Raw genomic sequence first — 24,316 nt, forward strand, 5'->3', positions numbered from 1 at the left:
TAACGATTGAGGAGAGTGGAGTGTTTCAAGTACCTAGGAAGCCTGATACAGGAGGATGGAAAAAACGGCAGAGAAATAAACGAGCGGGGGAGAAATGCAGATGCATTTCAGAAGGGTGTCAGAAGCCTGATATGGACCAAGGATGTACTCCAAATCAGTAAAAAGGTTATATACCAGTCATACTATGTCCCAATCCTGACATATGCATCAGTAACCTGGGTTATGAAAGTAAGAGAGAGAAGCAAAGTACAAGCTAGTGAGATGAAATTCTTGATAAACAGTACTGGATTAACAAAGATAGACAGGTTAAGAAATGAGAGGATCAGAGAATTAATGAAGGTGTAACAATAACAGGAGGAGATGGAGAAATTAAGGCTGAGATGGTATGGGCATGTTAAGAGAATGGAGAAGAGGATACCCAGGATGTTACACGAGATGAAACTGGAAGGAAAGAGACCAAGAGGAACACAGAGACAAATGGCTGAAAGGAGTAGAGGAATGCGCCCAGAAGAAAGGAGAAGACTGGACCAAGGTGAAGACGGAGAGACAGTGGCAAGACAGAAGACAATGGAGAGGCCTGTGTTCCATACAGACTTGGCCAGAGGCTGGAAACTGTCCAAGATGATGATGTCTAGTTTCAATTTGATGAACAGTGGACTGATATCTCTCTTCTATTTCTTCAGGTATGGTTGGTTGGTTGGTTGGTTGGTTGGTTGGTTTAAAAGAGGGGGTAGGGATTAAACTGCTAGGTCATCGGTCCCTTGTTCTGAATAAAACAATGCCACAAGGGTGAGAATAAAACAAGCGAGACTGATAACACAAAACGGAGAGAAAGGAAAAACCACAAGAACGACATAAGGGCAACAAACACTGAAATGGACAAAAGGGGAGAAGAAATCCACAGACACGCAAGAAACAGGTAGTAGAAGAGATTAAAACAACACAACAGATTACCATGGCTGGCTGACCCTGAGAATAAAAAGGAGAAGCCAGCCACTATGCAACACATTAAAACCTTCACCCTAAGAGCACTAGGGTGGAGGACACAAAGTGACAAAGGACTTGAGCTAAAACTTAGATCAAATGATAAAACCCATCCTCACGAATAAAACATAAAACTAAATGAGCCAATGAAGCGTTGTCAGATAAAATTAGTGGCAATGAGTTCGGTAACCGAAGATTTCATTGCAAGGCAGTCAAAGCAGGATACTGCACCAGAATATGGGCCACTGTTAACTGGGCGCCGCATCGACACTGAGGCGGGTCTTCATGGCGCACGAGGTAGTTGTGGGTCGCCCAAGCGTGGTCAATGTGGAGCTGGCAGAGAACCACAGAGTCCTCGCAAGAAGCCTGCATGGAGGACTGCCACACATTCGTAGTCTCCTTAATAGCACGCAGTTTGTTGTTCGTACTGAGACTATGCAATTCCGTCTCCCGAAGCCAAAAAACCTGGCGGCTTAAAAACAAATGCAAGTCAGTTATTGGAATGCCTATCTCCATAAGCGGTTTCAGTGTAGGCCGTTTGGCCAGCCTGTCAGCAAGTTCATTGCCTGGAATTCCGTTGCATCCTGGGGTCCACACAAACACCACTGAATGACTGGACCGTTCCAGAGCATAGACGACTCCTGGATGGTCGCTACCAAAGGATGACAAGGGTAGCACTGGTCGATAGCTTTTAGGATTCAGTACACCGAAGAAACGACAACCCAGGGCATGAACGGATGTGTTCAAGAGTATGAGATATAGCCACCAGCTCTGCAGTGAAAACATTGCAGCCATTGGGCAAGGAATGTTGTTCATTATGTCCTCCATGGACATGCGCGAAGCCGATGTGACCATCAGCTATCGAGCCATCGGTGTAAACCATTTCATGGCCTTGGTACATGTCAAGAGTTGAGAGGAAGTGACAGTGGAGAGATACAGAGTGAACTGAGTTCTTTCGGCGGTGTGAAAGGTCCAAGCGAAGCCGCGGACCAGGTGTACACCATGGAGGTGTATGTGAATGGACCTCGAGTATAGGTGGTAAAGGCAAGGACTCCACTTCAGACAGAAGAGATTGGATGCGAAATGTAATTGTAAGCCCTGACTTGGGCCACTGATGCAGGAGATGAACGTGGGTGGGAAAAGGAGACGGTAATTCAGATGAACAGGAGAACTATGAACGTGTGCAGTGTAACTGGCAAGCAGTTGGGCACGCCTGGCCTGGAATGGAGGGACTCCAGCCTCCACAAGGACGCTGGTCACTGGACTCATCCTAAAAGTTCCCATCACTAGTCAAACGCCACAGTGGTGCACTGGGTCGAGTAAACGCATGCAATGCTGAGGGTGACATCGAACCATAAACTAGACCCCCCATAGTTAAGGCGGGATTGAACAAGGGCTCTGTAGAGCTGCAGCAGCGCAGAGCAATCTGCACTCCAATTGGTGTTGCTCAGGCAGTGGAGGGCATTTATGTCCTGCCAGCACTTCTGCAGATGAAGGTGAGGAAGCCAAGTCAATCGGGCATCGAAAACCAGTCCTAAAAATTGATATGTCTCCACTATAGTGAGGGGATCACCATTAAGGTAACGTTCTGGTTCCAGATGAATGGTACTACGCTGACGGAAGTGCATAGCATACGACTTCGCGGCTGAAAACTGGAAGCTGTGGGCTACAGCCCATGACTGTGCCTTGTAAATGGCTCCCTGTAGATGCTGCTCATCAACTCCAGTACTGGTGGGGCAGTACAAAATGCTAAAGTCATCTGCATACAGAGAGGGTGAGACAGACAGCCCTACAGCTGCTGCTAGACTGTTAACGGCCACTAAAAATAGAGATACATTCAATACAGAGTCCTACGGGACCCCATTCTCCTGGATATGAGAGGAACTATGGGAGGCACCAACTTGGACACCGAAAGTAAGACGCGACAGGCAATTCTGGATAAAAATCTGGAGTCGGCCTCGGAGACCCCATTCGTATAATGTGGCAAGGAGATGATGTCGCCAGTTGGTGTCAAATGCTTTTTGTAAATCAAAAAAGATGGCAACAAGGTGTTGGCATCTGGAAAAGGATGTTCGGATGGCAGACTCAAAAGACACAAGATTATCAGTAGTACAGCGACCCAGGTGGAAGCCATCCTGACACGGAGCCAGTAGGCCACGTGACTCCAGGACCGGACCCAACCCAACCACTGACACACCGTATGTTCTAGCAGCTAACAAAAAACATTGTTGAGGCTGATGGGCCAATAGCTACCCACATCAGGAGGGTTTTTGCCAGGTTTGAGCACTGGTATGATGGTGCTCTCCCACCAGTGTGATGGAAAGACGCCATCGCACCAGATCTAGTTGAAGATGATGTCTCTTTTAGCCAGATGAGAGATCTGACTGTGGATCTAATCTGGCCCAGGAGCTGTGTCGGGGCAATGTGCAAGGGCACTGAGGGGCTCCCACTCTGTGAATGGGACGTTATAGGGTTCACTGTGGCATGCAGTGAATGAGAGGACTTTCTGTTGCATCCGCCGTTTGAGAGTGCGAAAGGCTGGGGGGTAATTCTCTGATGCAGAGGCGCGAGCGAAGTGCACAAAAATCTCGTTCACATCGGTAGATATGATGTTAACACCAGGAACACCTGTTGGGGTCTGGTACCCAAAAACTCACTTGATCTTTCCCCAGACTTGGGAAGGTGACATATGACACCCAATGGTCGAGACATATCTCTCCCAACACTCCTGTTTCAGTCTTTTGATAAGCTGGCGAACGTGGGCACGGAGCCGTTTACAGGCTATGAGGTGCTCCAGGGAAGGGTGCTGCTTATGCCGCTGTAGAGCTCGCCGATGCCCCTTAATTGCCTCAGCAACTTCCAGCAACCACCAAGGGACTGTCTTTCGCTGGGGGCACCCTAAAGAACGAGGGATCGCGTTTCCCACTGCAGAAATGATCGTTGTATTTACCTGCTCAACAAACACATCAATGTTACCATGTGGGGGAGAGTCAACGGTGACAGCAGAGGTGGAAGCATCCCAGTCTGCCTTGTTTAAAGCCCATCTGGACAGGCGCCTGCAAACCAAGAGATCAATGGCCGAATATGTGGCATGAGCCACACTGAAATGTGTGGCGCAACTGTATTTAAGAGGCAGAGGTCGAGTTGTGAGTGTTTAGAAATGGCAGGAGATTGGGTCGACAATGAGGGCTGGATTTGTTTACAGCTTCTGTAGCAGTGCAAGCTGGAGCTGCTTGTTGCCTGGGTGTGTTTATATTCAGTAGATAGTAGATATTTCTCAGTGAGTGAAGTATTTTTTTGTGTTCTTTAAAGTGTCGAGTCAGATGATGATGTGACACCCTAGAAGAAAGCAAGATAAAGTGAACAAAGACAAGCATCCAAAAGAAAAGGAGAAATTAGCCACACAAAGGGGTGAAGAATTTGTCACAAGCACGGGTTATTTGGTGGAGGCTACAAGAACTGGCCCAGATTGCAGCTGTCATACGAAGCGCGTGGCTCGTTTCAATGCAGCAGAGAAACGGAGAGCGATTAAAAATTTCTGCAGTGGATTACTCTACAACTGATTTTATGGCTGTTGCCTATTTAAATTGTTTATTGTTTCATTGTGATAAAATTTGATTGTGACATATTATTAGTTAGCAGTATCACCCAATATTCATTTAGTTTATTTACTTTTAATGCAATATTAAACAATAGGAGCTTTCGCTTTTGTTCTATGGTAACAGAAATACCCATTTACGTTTAGGCTTATTGTCAATAAAGAAGTACATTATTGCTGGGTGTGGCATTGTTGTAGTCAGTCTGTTCTGGAACCTCCATTATAGTGGATGTACATACTTCGAGAGTGTAGAATGTGTTATGTGCTTTGTTCTGTGTGTAATTTGTAATTAATTTTGAGAGTAACTGGAATGCAATAACATGGATAAACAGTGTTCTGCTGGACAGACAGCAAGTGAAATGTGTCAAAACAGTTTACAGTTCAGTTTCAAAAAACTTGAAAAATTTCAATGACTTTGATGAAGTTACACAAACTTTGTTTAAATTTCGAGTAAGTTGTTCTGTAACATCAGTGTGCGAGTATCATGAGAAGAAATATATTCTGAAGTACAACCACATTTTTGGAAGAAACTGCTGTGATCCACTTAAAGTTCATAAAAAGCCTATTACTAAAGGTTTGAGGGAAATAAAACTTGAACATTTCTCCTTGTTATGTGAGAGTGAGACAGCTTCCAAGTGAAACGTAATGTGATTCCTGGAAATTCCCTGCGCCCAAATTGTTACTCAAAAATATTTGTGATGAATCCAGAACCAGAATCACGTAACCTTGGTAATGACATTTATATTCTAAATGAGGAAGTTGTTAGCACATTCGATTTTGCTTGTTCTAAGTTAAGACTATCTCTGTAGTAACCACAACCAACAGCGGGAACGCCTTGGGCTGCGGATCGGAGCCGCCAGGCGGGGAAGCCGCTGGCGGTGGAGCACACACCACCGGGTAAACACAGGATGAGTCGGACGACAGACCAACGACAACTGACAACAACCGACCACGATCGACTATTAGCGACACAATGAGGAAGAGAGAAACAACGGAGGCTTGTGGAAACCACAACACCAAAACACCAAACATAAATCCACTCGGAACCAGAGCCAGGCAAATGTCAACAACGAGCAACGACCAGAACGCAGTACCGCCGAGACAGAAACGAAATCCAGAGAGAGTACCAGACTGGCTGGACTAGGGCAGAGCGGGTCCCTATATACGGAACCGGAGGGAGTGGCTATTGGCTGCTGTCTGCACGTGGCTTAGCGGTGGCGCCCTCGCTGTGCGAGAGCCGCTGCGCGGAATAGCCGCCACGGAGGCGGAGCCCTCTATGGGCTGACCACGTCCATTTGTTCTGCCGCATGTTCGACTTCCGCGGCGGAAGGTACTAGAATCTCCTGCTTCAAAAATAATAAAATTAAGTAGCAGAAAAAGAAAAGCAGCTATTGAAAACAAGATACAACAAATTTCAGACAAAATTAGAAAGACTTGGTATCATGCTTTAATAATACAGATACCAACATTATTTCTAAAGAAAAAGAAAACCTACCACCAGCATCATCTGACACTGAATATTTGAGCTTAATAGAGATATTAAAAATTAAATGTTCAGTGACATCTAAAGAGGAAAAAGTTAAAATTTTAAGTTTGCTCCTTGACTCATGGTCAAGAGAAACAGAATAGTTCATGAATTCAACATTTCTCATCGTTTGGTTAAACTAACCCGAAAATTAGTGAAAGAGCAAGGCATTCTTCCAGTTTTAGGAAAGAAGAAAGGAGTAGGTATAAGTGAAGAAACAACTGAAAAGATCCAGCAGTTTTTTGAAGATGACGAAAACAGTAGAATGTGCCTAGGTTGCGAAGACAGCAAAAGAGTTGTTATAAATGGAGTTAAAGTAACAAAGCAGAAATGACTAGTGCTGTCAAATTTAAATGAACTTTATGTAGCTTTCAAAAATTCTCATCCTGAATGCAAAATTGGAAGGTCAAAATTTTGTGACCTCCACCCTAAGTGGTGTATTTTGGCTGGATTCTCAGGGACACACTCCGTATGTGTTTGTTTATATCATCAAAATGTCAAGCTGATGATTGTGGGTGCAAAACTCAGTGATCTTAACTACAAAGAGTTACTAGATTTAATGGTCTGTGACATTAACAATTATGACCGCATGATGAGTTTGTGTAATATATGCCCTGGTAAGGAAACCGTTATTGAATTGTTTCACGAATATGATGAGGAAATGCCAGACAGTGTTACCTTCAAACAGTGGGTCACAAATGACAGGGCAGAAATGATAACAGTGGTTAAATCACAGGAAGAGTACTTGGAATCTTTAATTGATAACTTACAAAAACTCAAAAGTCACCAGTATGTTTCTAAAACCCAAAATAAGTTTTTGAAGGACAAAAAAGCAAAACTTCATGAAACTAAATGCATAGTGCTAGATGATTTTGCAGAAAATTTTACATTTGTGATTCAGGATGCAATACAAGGGTACAACTGGGTCAATGACCAGGCAACAGTGCATCCATTTATTCTCTATTTTAAAAATGAGAAAGATGAAGTTTGCAGTTCTTCAATTTGCACTCTAAGCAACTACTTGGAGCACAACACTTTGGCTGTACATGTGTTTCAAAAGTATGGCATAAATTACATAAAAGAAAATTTTCCCAAGATTGAGAAACGGATATACTTTTCAGATGGAAGTGGTAGTCAGTATAAGAACAAAAAGAATTTTTCAAATCTGTGCAACCACAAAGCAGACTTTGAGTTGGAGGCTGAATGGCACTTTTTTGCATCTTGCCATGGCAAAAATGCATGTGATGGACTAGGAGGTACAACAAAACATGAAGTACATAAAGCCAGCCTACAAAGACCAACCACCGACCAAATTCTCACAGTACAGGACATGTATGTCTTCTGCAAGGATAATATTAAAGGCATCACTTATTTTCTGATCAAGAAAGAAGAAATGGTTCTGCATATGGAAACAACACTTCAAACCAGATTTGAAAACTGTGTAGCAATAAAAAGGAACAAGGCATTTCAACAAATTCCTTGGCATTGCAGAAAACTTAGTTCAAGGCTATGTAACATCAGAAACCAAAATTTATGAGAATCATTGTGTCAGTAAAATTACATCTCTGTCTTTAACACTGAATGACATGGTGGCATGTGTGTATGATGGACAGTGGTGACTTGCAGAGGTTGAAAGAATAAGTTTGGAAAACAATGATATTTCTATGCATTTTTACCACCCTGATGGCCCAAGAACATCATTCAAGAAATCTACTAGTGACAAAGTTTTGATACCTATGAAAAATGTTTTAAGGAAACTTTCAGTGCTTGAACTTACCACAGCAACTGGGAGGTCTTATGCTATATCACAGAAGGTGTCTGAAGAAATTGGTGTTCTTAACATTCACCACCAGGTTTAGGAACAGTGGCATCTCTAAGGATGTTAATTGAAAATATTTATTTTAAGTATGTCAAAATAATATAAATGTTAATCTCAGTGATTTTTCCACCTTTTGTATATAATTCAGTACCTTATTTCAATAATAACTGATTATATCCCACCAATATCACACATGAATAGGAAACAGCCATGGGCTCAGTAGTAGAGTAATGTGAATTCTCTCTTCATTTTCAAATAGTCATATCTTTTTTCACAGTCCGATATCAATGTTGAAATTTTTACAGTACATTGCTAACATATAGGTGTACAAACTGTGCAAAAAACATATTTTTATATGAAGTCCCACCTGAGATAATTAACCCCAAACTTAACAAAAAATTAAAATTTTCAAATTTCAAAAATTCATAAAAAATTAAGGAAACATTTGTAAATGTTCTTGCTCTATATGAGGCTAGTAGTGTATGATACCTAAGTATAGGTAAAAAATAGACTTCCATAAATCACTCCTTGTTCGTTATTTTTGGGCCTAAAAAGTGGGCTTTTGAAAATTTGGATACCAAACTTTGGAGGTCATTTTGACTGGCTATTTTTGGATTTAGGGTACTTTGTGTAATTGACATTGTTGTAGAGGACACTTCCCTAAAAACAATCATGTCAACTGCAATGCTGTAACCTAACCCAGTGCAGAGATATTCATATTTTTGCTAACGTCTCTAAACTGAAACAGTCGCGCTTACAAATGAAAATGGCTGCCATTCAGTAAAGGTGAAAGATAAAATTTTTAAAAAAACTGTTTTGAACTTTTCAATTATAGGGTAATCACATATTAAAAAAAATTAAAATACTTAAAAATGGTCAATCAACCAACCTAATTTTTATTGGATCACTTCATTTGGATTGATCCACTATCCTTAATACAAAATCTGCAGAACTTAGATGCTTAAGAAGATCTGTAACATGTGACTTCCAGTTAGGGACGGGAAAAACTGACCAGTTAAAGCAGATACTGATATTTTAGTACCAAATAACAGGTATATTTTCATATTTGTTGGGTCTCAGTTATAACAGTTTTTTTTCATCTTTTACTAATGACTGAGTAAAAAAGGCATATAAATATGCCATACCAGCAGCACTTTAACAATGAGTAAAATCCATTCATCAAATTTCCACTGCTTAGAAATATTGGATTATTAAAGAAATTGGGAAAAGTGATCAGCACTATTTTAATAACAACGCCTACAGTTAGAAACTAGAAACAAACATGATGTAAGGAGTGGTACAGCACTGCACAGACAATAACATACCCTTTGCCATGTGGCATGGTCTATTAGATAGTACACACATATGTGCAGAGTGCAAGACTTCTCCCCACCTGGTCTATATGGTAGTTTCTTGCAATCGTCCTCCGACATCAGTTTTACTGCAAATGATACCATTCCTAGTTTGGAAGTATTTTTAGAAGTATGGTAACAATGAAATACGTCACTTCATCTGTTTTAAAAGATTAAAAATGGGAAGAGGCACATCAAACTTCAGACATCATATAAGGAGAAAACGCCCACAATGTACCTTGGAAGAGAAGGTAAATTTGACTGATACACCTGTAATTTTAATGACCTACTATAAATTGAGGATAATAACTGAACCTTTAGTTTTGTAGTTGTTTCAGAGTGAAAAATTGATACCATCCAAAAGCAATGATGCAGGGAAGCCATTAAAATGTGACCTTTTGCTCTCGCTGTCACCTCATCTGTCTCCTTCACCTTCACAATTTTGGCCGGAGACGACGAGACCAATTACTGCTGCTTTGTCAACTGCTATATCGATCATGGTTTTGAGCTCTTCACCTTCATTAGAAGTTTTTGATTTTTGTTTGAAGTCTACATTTCTTTCTGAAAGTAATAGCAATGCAAAATCAATAATTGGTTATTTCAAAAACCAGTTATTTTGAGCTGTTTTAACAGTCAAGTTAACTGGAGACGAAAAGAACTGGTGTAACGAAAAACTGGTTGTTTGAGCGATAACTGGCATTCCTACTTCCTGTTCAAGTTTTTATCTATATAAACACTTAAGAATTTAGAATATTATATTGTGATTATTGGTTTACCCCTCGTGCAAAAGTGGAGGATTCTCCACCCGGGAATGACTATAATCTTGCATCCTCAGCAAAGATAACTATTTCTGTTTCTAATATATGATGGCAGTTATACACAAGGGCTGATCAACAAAGACAGATTTTTTTTTCCTTCACAGATGTTTATTACCCAATTTCAGCGCTTACATGAACATTTTCAAAGTACTCCCCTCCTACGTGAATGAACATCTTATATTGTCTCTACTAGTCCTTGAACATATGGTGCTGGCCATTCTTTGTCACATCCTTGAGAATTGCCTCACTTTTCTTGACCATTGCTTCAGAGTTCTCAAATCGAATGCCCCACAGCTTTGCCTTTAGTGATGGGAATAAAATTTCAGACTCCAAAGGTTGTGCATCATCATGATGGAGTTGCCACCCTGTTCAAGATAGTTCTGGTAGTTTCCTTGCAATGTGCTGCCCCAGTTCAGCCAATGCTGATCTCTGGTATGATACTTCAGTCCTGGTGGTACTGAGTCACAAGGGGAATGGTCCTCGTGGGCCGGATGGTGGGAATTTGGAAGGTGGTGCATGACTGGAGAGATAAGGCATGGGAGATCTGTTTTTGTACAAGGTTAGGAGGGTAATCATACGTGCGAAGGCCTTAGTGAGACCCTCCGTGTATTTCAAGAGGGACTGCTTGTCACTACGGATGCAACTGTCACGGGTGGCTGGGCTGTATGGAATAGGTGGCAGCTCTCGAAGTTGAGGTATTGCTGGTGGTTAGTGGGTTTGATATAGACGGACGTACTGATGTAGCAATTTTTCAAGTGGAGATCAACATCAAGGAAGGTGGCTTGTTGGGTTCAGTAGGACAAGGTGAAACAAATGGGGAAGAAAGTGTTGAGGTTCTGGACAAATTTGGATAGGGTGTCCTCATCCTATATCCAGATCATGAATATGCCATCAATAAATCTGAAACAGGTGAGGGGTCTGGGATTATGGGTGTTCAGGGATTCCTCTAGATGGCCCATGAATAGGTTGGCATAGGACAGTGCCATGCGAGTGCCCTTAGCTGCACCCAGGATTTGTTTGTATGTAATGGCTTCAAAGGAGAAGTAATTGTGAGTGAGGATATAGTGGGTCACGGCAATTACAAAGGAGGTTGTAGGTTTGGAATCTGTCCGGTGTTGGTAGAGGTAGTTTTCAATAGCAGTATTAGGGATGTTAGTGTAAAAGGGGATGGCATCAATAGTGATGAGCAGGGCACCAAGTGGTAAAGGAACAGGAATTATGGAGAGTCGGTGGAGGAAATGGTTGGTATCTTCAATAGCTGTCACTCACTCCATATCAAGAAATCCCTTCCATACAGCCTAGCCACCCACGGCCATTAAATCTGTAATAACATGCAGCCCCTCTTTAAACACACAAGGGATCTCACTGAGGCCTTCGCAGACTATAATTACCCTCCCAACCTTGGACAATAACAGATCTCCTGTGCCTTATCTCTCCAGTCACCCACCACCTTCCAAATTCCCAACGTCTGGCCACAGAGGAGCACTCCCCTCGTGACTCAATACCACCTAGGACTGGAGCAACTGAATCACATTCTCCAGCAGGATTTTGACTACCTCTTATCGTATCCTCAAATGAGGACTGTTCTACCCACTACCCTTGCCACCCCTCCCACAGTGGTATTCCACTGCCCACTGAACCTACACAATATCCTCGTCCATCCCTATACAATTCCTGCTCCCAACCCCTTGCCTCATGGCTCATATTCCCAAAATAGACCTCGATGAAAGACTTGTCCCATACATGCTCCCACCACCACCTAATGCAGTCCAGTCACAAGCATCGCCTATCCCATAAAAGGTGGGGCGACCTGTGAAACAAGTCATGCGATATACAAGCTAAGCTGCAACCACTGCATCGCATTCTACATGGGTGTAACAACTAACAAGCTATCTGTCGACATGAATGGCCACTGACAAACTGTAGCCAAGAAACAGCTGGACCACCCCATTGCTGCACACACCGCCCAACATAATGTTCTACATTTCCACAAGTTCTTCACAATGTGTGCCATTTGGATCCTTCCGACCAACAACAGTTTTCCTGAACTGCACGTGTGAAGCTCTCCCTGCAATATAGCCTACGTCCCCCAACCCTCCTGGCCTCAACCTTCGTTAGCCTCTGTCCTTATGCTCTAGCCCCTTTCCTGTTTCCATTCCAGCACTACACAGTCCCTTCAATGCACCCACAGTGTTTTTACCTCTCTTCTTTCTCACTAATCCTCCCCTGTGCCCTCTGTCTCACCTCCTGACTGCACCTAGCTGCTCTACTCTCTCTCCACCTCATCCCTGTATGTTCCCATGAGCAGCACTTTACCATCCCCCCCCCCCCCCCCCCCAACCCTACCCTGCTATCACTCCCTCTCCCTGCCCCAGCCTCCTCCTTACTCCCACCACCTGGTTGTGTCTCCCACCATGTGCACCTGCTCACAGGGCAGTCTCAGCAGGCACAGACTACAGTCGCGCGCGCGCGGGTGTGTGTGTGTGTGTGTGTGTGTGTGTGTGTGTGTGTGTGTGTGTGTGTGTGTGTGTGTGTGTGAGCGCGCGCGCGCGCGCGGGTTTTCAGAGGAAAGGGGGTGCACACATGCACATGTGTTCAATTGCATTGTTTTATAATTTCAATGCACCCTCTGCCCACAGCCAGGTACTAACTTCAATATAATGAACTAGGTTCTGGTAGGCCACTATTATGTTTCCACTGCTAAAGACACTAATAACTAAATATAACTAACTGTGTTGAGGAACAGTGGCTGGAAGGAGATACCTTACCCCCTGCAAGACATGGCAATTAGGAAACCCACTAACAACAAAATAACTACACACCAACCTCTTCTGAAAGTAGGCAACAAAGATGTCCAAATTGCTTGTGCAAAGGTCAAATTATAATATCATCCTCATTGCACGTGAATTAATTTCACACGCACAACTTCCCAAAAGACTGTACTCCCTCCCAATCCCCCACGCCAACACCCAATCGCCTCCGCACCCCAGCATTACTCCAAAGTATTACATGACACGAAGGCAGCTTGTACAGGTGAAGGGTTAATTAATCTGTAATGGCAGTATGAGCACTATCACACATTACAGCTCTCTTACTGAAAAAGCAAACTAACAAAGGGACATGCTACATGTTGAACCTCACATCACAATCAACTACTAATTTCAGCTACTTACAACGATACGGTCACTGGTGTCACTGTTAACTACACATACACATATTTTGGATAAATATTGCTTTACATGTGGCTTTGTTAAACATAAACGCACAATTTTGCTACCAGAAAATGCAGCTTGGGTCATATTAAAGTGAAAACTAACCTCCATAAAGTCATGGCATTGAATGACTAATGAATCCTTAGTAATATTCTTGAAACACTCCGCCAATGTAGCAAAGTCAGTGCTTTCAAGGAGACTGCTTCGATTTCTCTTAATAAGTGTTAGACACACTCTGAATATTATCTTGGACCCTTCATAAAAAAGACAATCCCATATCCTCAGCACAGTCTGAAAAGGAAAAATACAAATTTTAAATAAAATTAACTTATATGTACCGGAAAACTAATTTTCAGTGACTTTTTGCTATCTGCTAATACAAGCATGAAAAGCCAAATTAAAAAAGTGTTGTGACTACTGATTTTCGTCCTTAATATCAGTAGGAATGAGTTAGAATATTAAGATAAAAAGGTACTTTGTTTCCATCTAGCTATATTTGTTAATGATTGATATGTTCCAGAAAGAAAGTGTGCATTGCAATAAATTGTTATTAATCAATAAAACTGCTGAGCAAATTAGAATGAGCAGTAATCCATACTGGAAAATCAGATAAGAGAGACAACTGTGATACCATGTTAATCTATCTCAACTGTAATACGAACCAAGTGTGTAATAATAATAACTATAACCAGGAGGGTGAGGTTTGGATGGAAGAAGCATTAGAGGCAACAACAAAAATAGGATGATTTGCTGTTGGGATATCTTTTATTGCAGACCAGCACAGTGTGCTTGGCACACACGCAAAGTGTAGTGATGCCCCTGCTGCAAGGATATGAACAGTGTTAGAGTGGTGAAAGCAAATGAGGTATTTCCAATGTAACTAATCATCAAAATCTTCTGCTGACTGAGTAAAAGAATGCTGTATTTTAAGGCAGGTCAGCAAAAGGTGCCATCCCTTTTAATAAGATTATCAGCCAGCCTAATTTCAATATCAGCCAGCCTAATTTCAACAGATTCATTCAGAACACAATCCTAGCACAGGGAAGTGGCAACAACCACCTCTCTCAGATTATATTTCATTGCATGACCCTCATCTGAGTACTGCTCAGCCACAATGGATTATGTGGGTTATTGTAACATTGTGTGGCAGTGATATACCACACACACTTCCTGAACAAACAGAATGAATAGTTTGACCAATGTATGCTTTATAATCTCTATGTATGCTTTATAACCACCCCCCTCCCCACCCAACACCCCAATCCAGTCCCCAATCCAGTCCCTTGAACCATGGATCTTGCCATCGGTTGGGAGGCTTGCGTTCCTCAGAGATACAGATACAACAATGGAAGGGTACCTGTTGAGAGGCCAGACATGTGTCACTCCTGAAGAGGGTCACCAGCCTTTTCAGTAATTGCAGGGGCAACAGCATGGATGATTGACTGTTCTGGCCTTGTAACATAAACCGAAACAGCCTTGCTGTGCTGGTACTGCAAACAACTGAAAGCAAGGTGAAACTACAGCTGTAATTTTTCCCGAGGGCATGCAGCTTGACTGTATGGTTAAATGATGATAGCATCCTCTTGGGTAAAATATTCCAGAAATAAAACATTCCCCCATTCGGATCTTCGGGTGGGGACTATTCAGGATGACGTTGTTATCAGGAGAAAGAAAACTGGCATTCTATGGATTGGAGCATAGAACGCCAGATCCCTTAATTGAGCAGGTAGGTAAAAAAAATGTAAAAAGGGTAATGGTTAGGTTAAAGTGAGATATAGCGGGAATTAGTGATGTTCGGTGGCAGGAAGAACAAGACTTCTGGTCAAGTGAATACAAGGTTATAAATACAAAATCAAATGGGGGTAATGCAGGAGTAGGTTTAATAATGAATAAAAAAATAGGAGCGCAGGTAAACTACTACAAACAGCATCGTGAGCACAGTATTGTAGCCAAGATAGATACGAAGCCCATGCCTAACACAGTAGTAGAAGTTTGTATGCCAACTAGCTCTGCAGATGACAAAGAGCTTGAAGAAATGTATGATGTGATGAAAGAAATTATTCAGATAATGAAGGGAGATGAACATTTAATAGTCATGGGGGACTGGAATTCGATAGTAGGAAAAGGAAGAGAAGGAAAAGTAGTAGGTGAATATGGTATGGGTGTAAGGAATGAAAGAGTAAGCCGCCTGGTAGAATTTTGCAGAGAGCATAACTTAATCATAGCTAACACTTGGTTTAAGAATCATGAATGAAGGTGGTATATATGGAAGAGGTCTGGAGACACTGGAAGGTTTCTGATGGATTATACAATGGTAAGACAGAGATTTTGGAACCAGGTTATAATTGTAAGACATTTCCAGGGACAGATGTGGACTGACCAGAATCTATTGGTTATGAACTTTAGATTAAAACTGAAGAAACTGCAAAAAGGTGGGACTTTAAGGAGATGGGACCTGGATAAACTGAAAGAACACGACATTGTAGAGAACTTCAGAGAGAGCATTAGGGAACAATTGACAGGAACAGGGGAAAGAAATACAACAGGAGAAGAATGCGGTAACTTTGAAAGATGAAATAGTGGAGGCAGCAGAGGATCAAGTAGGTAAAAAGACGAGGGCTAGTAGAAATCCTTGTGTAACAGAAGAGATACTGAATTTAATTGACGAAAGGAGAAAATGTAGAAATACAGTAAGTGAAGCAGACAAAAAGGAATACAAATGCCTCAAAAATGAGATCAACAGGATGTGCAAAATGGCTAAGCAGGGATGGCTAGAGGCCAAATGAAAGGATGAAGAGGCACGTGTCACTATGGGTAAGATAGAGACTGCCTACAGGAAAACTAAAGAGACTTTTGCAGGAAAGAGAACTACGTCTATGAGGATCAAGAGCTCAGATGGAAACCCAGTTCGAAGCAAGAAGGGAAAGCAGAAAGGTGGAAGGGGTATATAGAGGGTCTATACAAGGGAGATGTACTTGAGGGCAATATTGTGGAAATGGAAGAGGACATAGGTGAAGATGAAATGGGAGATATGATACTGTCTGAAGAATTTGACCAAGCACCAAAAGACCTAAGTCGAAACAAAGGCCTGGGATTAGACAACATTTCATTAGAACTACTGATAGCCTGGTGAGCAAGATGTATGAGACAGGCAAAATACCCTCAGACTTCAAGAAGAATATAAGAATTCCAATCACATAGAGAGCAGTTGTTGACAGGTGCGAAAATTACCAAACTATCAGTTTAATAAGTCACAGCTGCAAAATACTGACATGAATTCTTTAAAGACAAATGAGAAAACTGGTAGAAGCCTACCTTGGGGACGATCAGTTTTGATTCCGCAGAAATGTTGGAACACACGAGGCAGTACTGACCCTACGACTTATTTTCAAAGATAGGTTATGGAAAGGCAAACCTACATTTCAAGCATTTATAGACTTAGAGAAAACGTTTGACAATGTTGACTGGAATACACTCTTTCAAATTCTGAAGGTGGCAGGGGTAAAATACAGGGAGCAAAAGGCTATTTTCAATTTGCACAGAAACCAGATGACAGTTATAAAGAGTTGAGGGGCATTCAATTTGTATATTGAGCAAGCAGTGAAGGAAACAAAAGAAAAATCTGGAGTAGGAATTAAAATCCATGGAGAAGAAATAAATACTTTGAGGTTTGCCGATGATGATGTAATTCTGTCAGAGACAGCAAAGGACCTGGAAGAGCAGCTGAATGGAATGGACAGTGTCTTGAAAGGAGGTTATAAGATGAACAACAACAAAAGCAAAACGAGGATAATGGAATGTAGTCTAATTAAATTGGATGATGCTGAGGGAATTAGATTAGGTAATGAGACAGTTAAAGTAGTAAAGGAGTTTTGCTATTTGGGGAGCAAAATAACTGATGACGGTGGAAGTAGAGAGGATGTAAAATGTAGACTGGCAATGGCAAGAAAAGTGTTTCTGAAGAAGAGAAATTTGTTAACATCGAGTATAGATTAAAGTGTCGGGAAGTCTTTCCTAGGAGTGTTTGTAGAGTGTAGCCATGTATGGATATGAAACATAGACGACAAATAGTTTAGACAAGAAGAGAATGAAGCTTTCAAAATGTGGTGCTAGAGAAGAATGCTGCAGATTAGATGGGAGGAGGTGCTGAATAGAATTGCGGGGGAAGAGGAATTTGTGGCACAACTTGTCTAGAAGAAGAGATCGGTAGGTAGGATGCGTTCTGAGGCATCAAGCGATCATCAATTTAGTACTGCAGGACAGTGTGGAGGGTAAAAATCGTAGAGGGAGACCAAGATATGAATAAACTAAGTAGATTGAGAAGGATGTTGGGTGCAGTAGCTACCTGGAGATGATGAAGCTTGCACAGGATAGAGTAGCATGGAGAGCTGCATCAAACCAGTCTCTGGACTGAAGACAACAACAACAACAACAACAACAACAACAACAACAAGCTTTATAACAGTGGGATGGAATCTTATAAACAGTGGGCTTCCTTTATCTTGGAATCTCCCTGGACATAATGATGAAAGATGCAGCACTATCAACAACTGTCGTTATTCTATATCCAGGGAAAGCACTACCAGCAATGGGAATGCAGCACTTCTGGCTGACTGATCATATGAAACCAGTTAGCTGATTGATTTTAGCCTAAGTGGCCAAAAACTCATGTCCATTCTTGGCAAGTCAACTGATACTATGTTCTGACGTAACTGATGCTTCCCTAGACAATGAGGCTATATTTACGGACTCTGACCAATAACAAAACAGACTATTTTTATTGTTGTACAAGTGAATTATACTTAAATGTGAGAATACTAGTGCTTAGTTGTTCAGGGCCTACAGACTGATAAACGTATTCAGTGGACATTCGCTTCCATCGCCATTTATCAATACCAACACAAGTCTGTCACTATATGGCAACTGACCTTTATTTAGTTTAACCTGTGCGAACAGTGAATTAGTTGTGTGAATTCCTTCTTATGGCTTAGGAAAATTATTTATTTCACTGTGAAACTGATCACCTTTTGTGCCCATTAACATTTGTTAATTACTCAATATGTGGCTGGCTTATCAAGATTTTAATTACAAATGCTCCTGGGAGGTCAAATGGTCTATGGGTGAGGGAAATTTTGCATATGCTAATACTGGAAATGATTATGTTGCAGAAGCTAAGTAATTGAATGACCACACTGTTTGCTATGGGACTGGTGGAACTACAGTAAATCTCCTCCTACAGTCTGCACCATAACAGCGAGATGACGATCAGCTGCAGTCAAGAATATTTTGCTGCCTCAACTGATGAAAATTAAATGCGTTTAACAATTATATGTTCAACTCTTGTATGAAATGTGTAGAATCTAAGACTGAACTTGCCTTAAGGTTGGTTAGGGAATTATGGCATAGGCAATGTATAATATTATGAAAAATATATATGAATTGTGTTAAAGCAGAAAACTTATAATACTTCTTGTAGCCAGAAGTTGTTGTTTAATTTTATTATTACGTGATGGTTGAAGTGTTAAGGATTCACATCAGGTGAAGGCGTAATCTCTAACTCTAAACCCCACAGTCAGATACATGGAGACTTGTCACGGCTTATGAGATATTAAACACAGCATTTATCAGGAGATGTAATTTAGGTCCCTCCTGTGTGGTATCTTCTCTGGGTCAATATGCATCCAGGTTTGGGAAGGCAAGAAGATGGACTTACAAATTATCATCATGTATAATCAAAATTCTTCCTAACAGGAGAGATGTCACGCTGGCGACCATTTTTGATCAGCATCGTACTGGCAGATTATTAGCTGAGGAGGAGTCTGATAGGTAGGTGGTGGTGAAGCCGTGACTTCATTTGGCTGTGGACAGCAGATTGATTGATGCTGCTCCTCTCAACTCTGTACATGACACAGTTTTATATATCCTTAGTAGTGCCTGCAGAAGCTTTAGGTGAGTCTGAGGCAGTTGACATAATGCTAGTGAGCAATGAAGACATCAAAGACTGAAAACAGAAAATGGCTGGTCACAGGCAGTGCTGCTGTGGTATTGACTGAGCAGGATAGAGCAAATTTTCTCACTCACTGGTTCTTGATCATCTGCTTGATTAAGTACAGTCCTGTTTCCACTAGATGGGTATGAGTGGTTGCCTTCCAACTTCGCAGGTCTAATAGCCAGCATTTGTATCAGTTGATGGCAGTGAGTGGTTATGGCGCAGGCGAGCACTGCACACATCGGCAGAAAGGCAGCCGTCACAGGTCCATAATGATCGGCAACAGCAGATGGGACATTGCACCCATCTATGTGTTAACCAGCTGAGCAATCGGGGAGCCGCTGGTTGCTGCTTAGGGCTTGACTGCAGCCTACTGGTCGTGGGTTTTTCAGCTGCACTCGTGAATGTTGGCAACTCAGCCTCCATCCAGTGACACTGCTGACCTCATAGATTATTATCAAGATGCATGTAACAGCTCTAAGTGACCTCAAGTTAATTATGGGATGTTTATACCAATGATCTGATTCTGCTGTGGCAGTATTAGAATCGTTCAAAGACGGTTTATGCTCAGTAGTGTGGAAATACTTAGATCTTGCAATACTAGTCGGAGGTAACTAACCTTCTGAGTACAGACTGGAACATCTATGGATTCATTGCAGGTAGTAATGGACAAGCAGTTTCGTGAAGTTGTTATGAACACATCTGCCAAAAACTGTCTTGAGGAGGTAGTTCGACAGACCATACGCATTGGAAGTGTTTTAGACCTTGCAGCTACAAACACGCTTTAAGTTATCAACATTGTCAGTGTAGAAACAAAGATTAGTGATCATGATATCATAGCGACAATAGTTACTGAAGTTAATGAATCCCTCAATAAGGCTATGAGAGTAGTTTTGATAGAAGTGTAGATCAGCACTTGTTAGCATCCCACTTAGAAAATGAATGTATGTCATTTAGTTCCAGTGTGATGGACACAGAGAAATTACGAGCAAAGTTTAAATGGATTGTGAATTGCGTCCCCGAGAAGTACATGCCAAGTAAATTAAGGATGAAAAATACCCACTGTGCTTTAGTATGAAAATTTGAAAATTGCTGAAGAAACAGAGATTGTTGTACTTTTGTTTCAAAAATGAACTTGCAAATGAAGATAGGGAAAAGCTAGTAAAGATTCTATAGCGACCAGAGTCAAGACACATCCGAGAATGACTTCACAATGAGCTTTGGCTGACCAACTGGCTGACAGTGAGTCACCAGAGAATAACCGGCGGCCAACATGAGAGAACGATAGACAATGGAGACAGCATGGCAGAATAAAAAATCCAAAGGGCAAACAAATATCAAATACTACGAAGTAGCGAATTCAGAATGAAGACAACAACATACAGCAAAATATACATGGTAAAGTAGAGAAATCACAACTAACGCATGGAGCGGCCATGCTACTGGCTTTAAAGGATGGCCGCAAGCCCTAATAGGCTGGCTTACATTAACACACACTACTGTAACAGCGTCGCCTAGTGGTCATCATCAATGCCCATACCACCTGGTGGGTCTTCAAACATGCCAAGCTAGGATACCAGGTACCTCCACATGAAATGGGTATTTAAGGATGGAAGCACCACAGACAATTCTGGGGAAGGCGAACAAGTGGCAGGTGTCGAGGCCCAGCATAGAGGTTTGCTGGTAGAAAACACTGGGGCACCCAGTGATGTGGGCATGGATTGAGTGGGCGACGACAGCCGAGATGGCAGAGGTCACCCTGAGACCTCCACTTCCATGCCGCATCTTTGAGAACTGTTGCTGGGGACCTAGGAATGTAAGCTGTACCTCAGCTGGTGTGGAAACCACTTTGACCAGCACCAGCAAGGGTTTTGCCCCATATGAGCAAGCCCACACAGCTGTACCCCGCAGAAAGTATCCAACAGGTTGGGTCTGGGGTTCTGTCAGCTGTGGGGCCAGGAGGTGAGTGAGAATATGAGAATATGGGACTGCCACCCACACAGGAGCTTTGTTGGCTATGGTCATGGGAAGGGTGGACTGGTAGGTGCCGAGAAACAGTGTGAGTGCAGCCATGGTGGTGAAAGTACCCACAGCTTTCAACATTTGTTGCTTAAACGTGTGCAACTTATACTGCGATTTACCACTGGAGGTTTTGTTTGTTTCATTTTAGGATGCAAAAACATTGAGGATCATACATGTCTATGTTGTAACTGTAGAAAACGAAGACAAAGAAAGGAGTTAAAAGCGAGTACATGTTAAGATCAATCGACAGCAGGAAAGACAGCTAAAAACAAGTACTTGGAGACTGATCATAAAATATGCCACAGAGAAATATAGGTCCTGAGCTAAAGATTAGATGTCCTTCGCCATATTACTGTGACAGATAAAAAGGGCAAGATCGACAGCCTGTGTTTCATTCATTAAAATGGCTGATAACTCAGGCTGTACACATAACCTGGAAGCAAGCGGTTAAAAAAAGGGCATTCCGCCAGGAAATGGCAAACTGTCAAAGGTTGAGGGAAATGAGCACAAAATGGAGGGGGAGCAAAACTTAACAAGTGGCGATGGCTAAAAAGACAGTGCCCAATACACACCATTGGAGATGCAGAACTGTTCAAAAGCCACCACTGTGAATTGGGGTGAATTATCCAACATGATGGTGCAACGAGGCCCTAAGGTGGTGAGAATCTGGATGAGAGCAGTAAGAGTGGTGTCAGTGGTGGCAGACGCCATGCTGACCACATAGGGGTAGCTACAAGAAGCGACCACGACAATGAGCCACATACATCCCACAACAGGGCCAGCAAAGCCCAGATGAATGAAATTCCAGAATCAACAAGGAGGGGTCAGGGGGGCAAAAGATTGAGTTGGTGTTGCCTGGTGCCAGACACAAGCAGAACAGTTGCACATCATGGTCTTCATATTTCTGTTCAGTCCCAGTCAGTAGGCATGCTGTCTTATGGGGGACCGGAGGGGGCGGGGGGGGGGGGGGGGGGGGGTTTCTTGCACGACATACCCCAAGGCTCACAATGGGGGATGTGCAGAACATGGCAGCACAGGTTAGGTGAGTGATGACATGGTGAGTATCCCCTGTCGGCGTCAAGCAGGAGAACATCGGAGATGACGAACAAACTGTGGCACAGAGGTGGCCTAGGCTTGGAGCTCAGAATCGGCACGCAGACATTGAAATAGAAGTGGTCCACACTTGTAGAACATAGTGCTTGACATGTTGCACAAGATGGGGCATGGTGCAAGACTGCAGCGATGTGAATCACCATAATGAGAAATCCATCAACGAGTGCTGTCATTACTTGTCGTGAAAACTGGAGATTTCCTGTCAGTCATATGCCAGGTCGGGCCCTCAGGACAGACGAGAAAGGGAATTCACTATTGTGTGTTGTGCTGTTGGCTTGTATTTAATAGTATAAATGTAAGAGCTGAGGAGGGTCCAGAAAGAGTCACTATTGGCTTGTGGTTCATAATGAGGATAAACTTGGTACAAAGAGATAAACATATAACTTCTTAATGGCAAAGATGATCACCAAAGCCTCTTTCTCAATCTGTTAGTAGTTCTTTTGAGCTGCTGTCAGTGTCTCTGACGCACAGGCAATTGGCTGCCCCATACCGATATCTTTCCTACGCGCCAGCACTGCGCCACTTGTTCCTGAAAAATTTGACATTTGTGTAAGCAGCACTTGAGCTGTGCACCAAGCACCATGGTAAAGAGGGTATGAAAGTTGTGCAGGTGGTGTTGACACAGTCAAGTCATCTAGATTGTTAGTATGTGCAGGAATGGATACGGGTTAACTGTTCCAGTTCTTTCTAGAAAATCGCTGGAGTGAAAGAGATTCAAAAGGGTAAGAGCAAAAGCATAAGCAAAAGAGTGTGTTGATGAGTATGATGCATTGTGATTCCTCGTCCAGGGGGATCTGCAAATATGTGCTAGCAAGGTCTACCTTAAAGAAATATTCATGTTCAGCACTCTTCGTGAGGGGGTACTCCGGACGCAAGATGGGATAGGTTTCCACTTGTGCCTGGGCATTGATCATCAATTTAAAATCTTATCATAGCCATAGAGAGCCACTGGGTTTCTGGACCACCACCAGGGGTGTGGCCCAAGTACTAGTTTTGACAGGTTCAATTACTGAAGCTGCATGGAGGTGATCGAGTACTTGCTTAACAACTGCCCTTGAAGAGACAGGAAGAGGTCCTGCTCAGCAGAAATGGGGCATTGAATCTGGACCAAGGAAACCTGGGCCTGGAAATCCATGGCACACCCTAGGCTGGTTTAAACAGAGGCACAAAGGTCTTCAAGCTCCTGGAATCAAACTGTTGAAGTTGACCTGAACCATGCCAGTGATGGAAAACCCAAATAGCGAGAAGACATTGAGATCAAAAATGTTGCCAGCTGACTGACTAGTGACAACAAACAGAGTTACCAGCTGGACGACCTGTATGTCTATAACATTGACCACGAATTGACCCTAAAGAGGATTCAAACTGCTACCACAGATGACCAATGTACAGGAAGGTGGGCTCAAGCCTGGGGAAACCAAGACAAGCATATGTATGGAAGTTGATCAAAGAAATACTAGTTCCTGTGTCCACCTGGAAGAGGAAATTCTAGGTTACATTCATGAGGGTGGTAAACAACTTAGATGTGGAAGAATCATCCCGAGAAAGAACTTTCTTAAGTTCATGCACCATCCCATGACGCACTGGTGGTGGTGGTGGTAGTAGTAAGGGGGGGGGGGGCATCTGACTGTGTCACTGGTTCATAACAAACAGTGTGGAGATGCCCTTCTTTCCCACAATGGGCACAGTGCAGGTGTGCCATGAAGCAGTCAGGACATCATGGGAGACTCTGCTGCTGACAGCAAAGGGATGTGACAGGCCGTCCAGAAACAATGGAAATGTCCAAAACTGATGAATCACAATGCCACAAGCAGGAAAAAGACTTATGAGAATTCTGCCTCCAAGGCAGCGGCTGGATTGCCACTACCTGAGGTCGAGCCATGA

At 42.6% G+C, this 24,316-nt stretch overlaps 1 protein-coding gene across 1 annotated transcript in view; it reads right to left on the bottom strand.

Moving 5' to 3' along the window:
* The window catches only part of LOC124594771 (growth hormone-regulated TBC protein 1-A), a 55,762-nt gene that overhangs the window by 16,693 nt on the left and 14,753 nt on the right, over positions 1-24,316 (bottom strand). Inside the window, exon 6 of the mRNA XM_047133169.1 lies at positions 13,414-13,599. Coding sequence (XP_046989125.1) covers positions 13,414-13,599 — 186 coding nt within the window. The remainder of the gene's footprint in view (positions 1-13,413; positions 13,600-24,316) is intronic.

The sequence above is a fragment of the Schistocerca americana genome, chromosome 2 (genome assembly GCF_021461395.2).
Source record: "Schistocerca americana isolate TAMUIC-IGC-003095 chromosome 2, iqSchAmer2.1, whole genome shotgun sequence".
Classification (NCBI taxonomy): domain Eukaryota; kingdom Metazoa; phylum Arthropoda; class Insecta; order Orthoptera; family Acrididae; genus Schistocerca; species Schistocerca americana.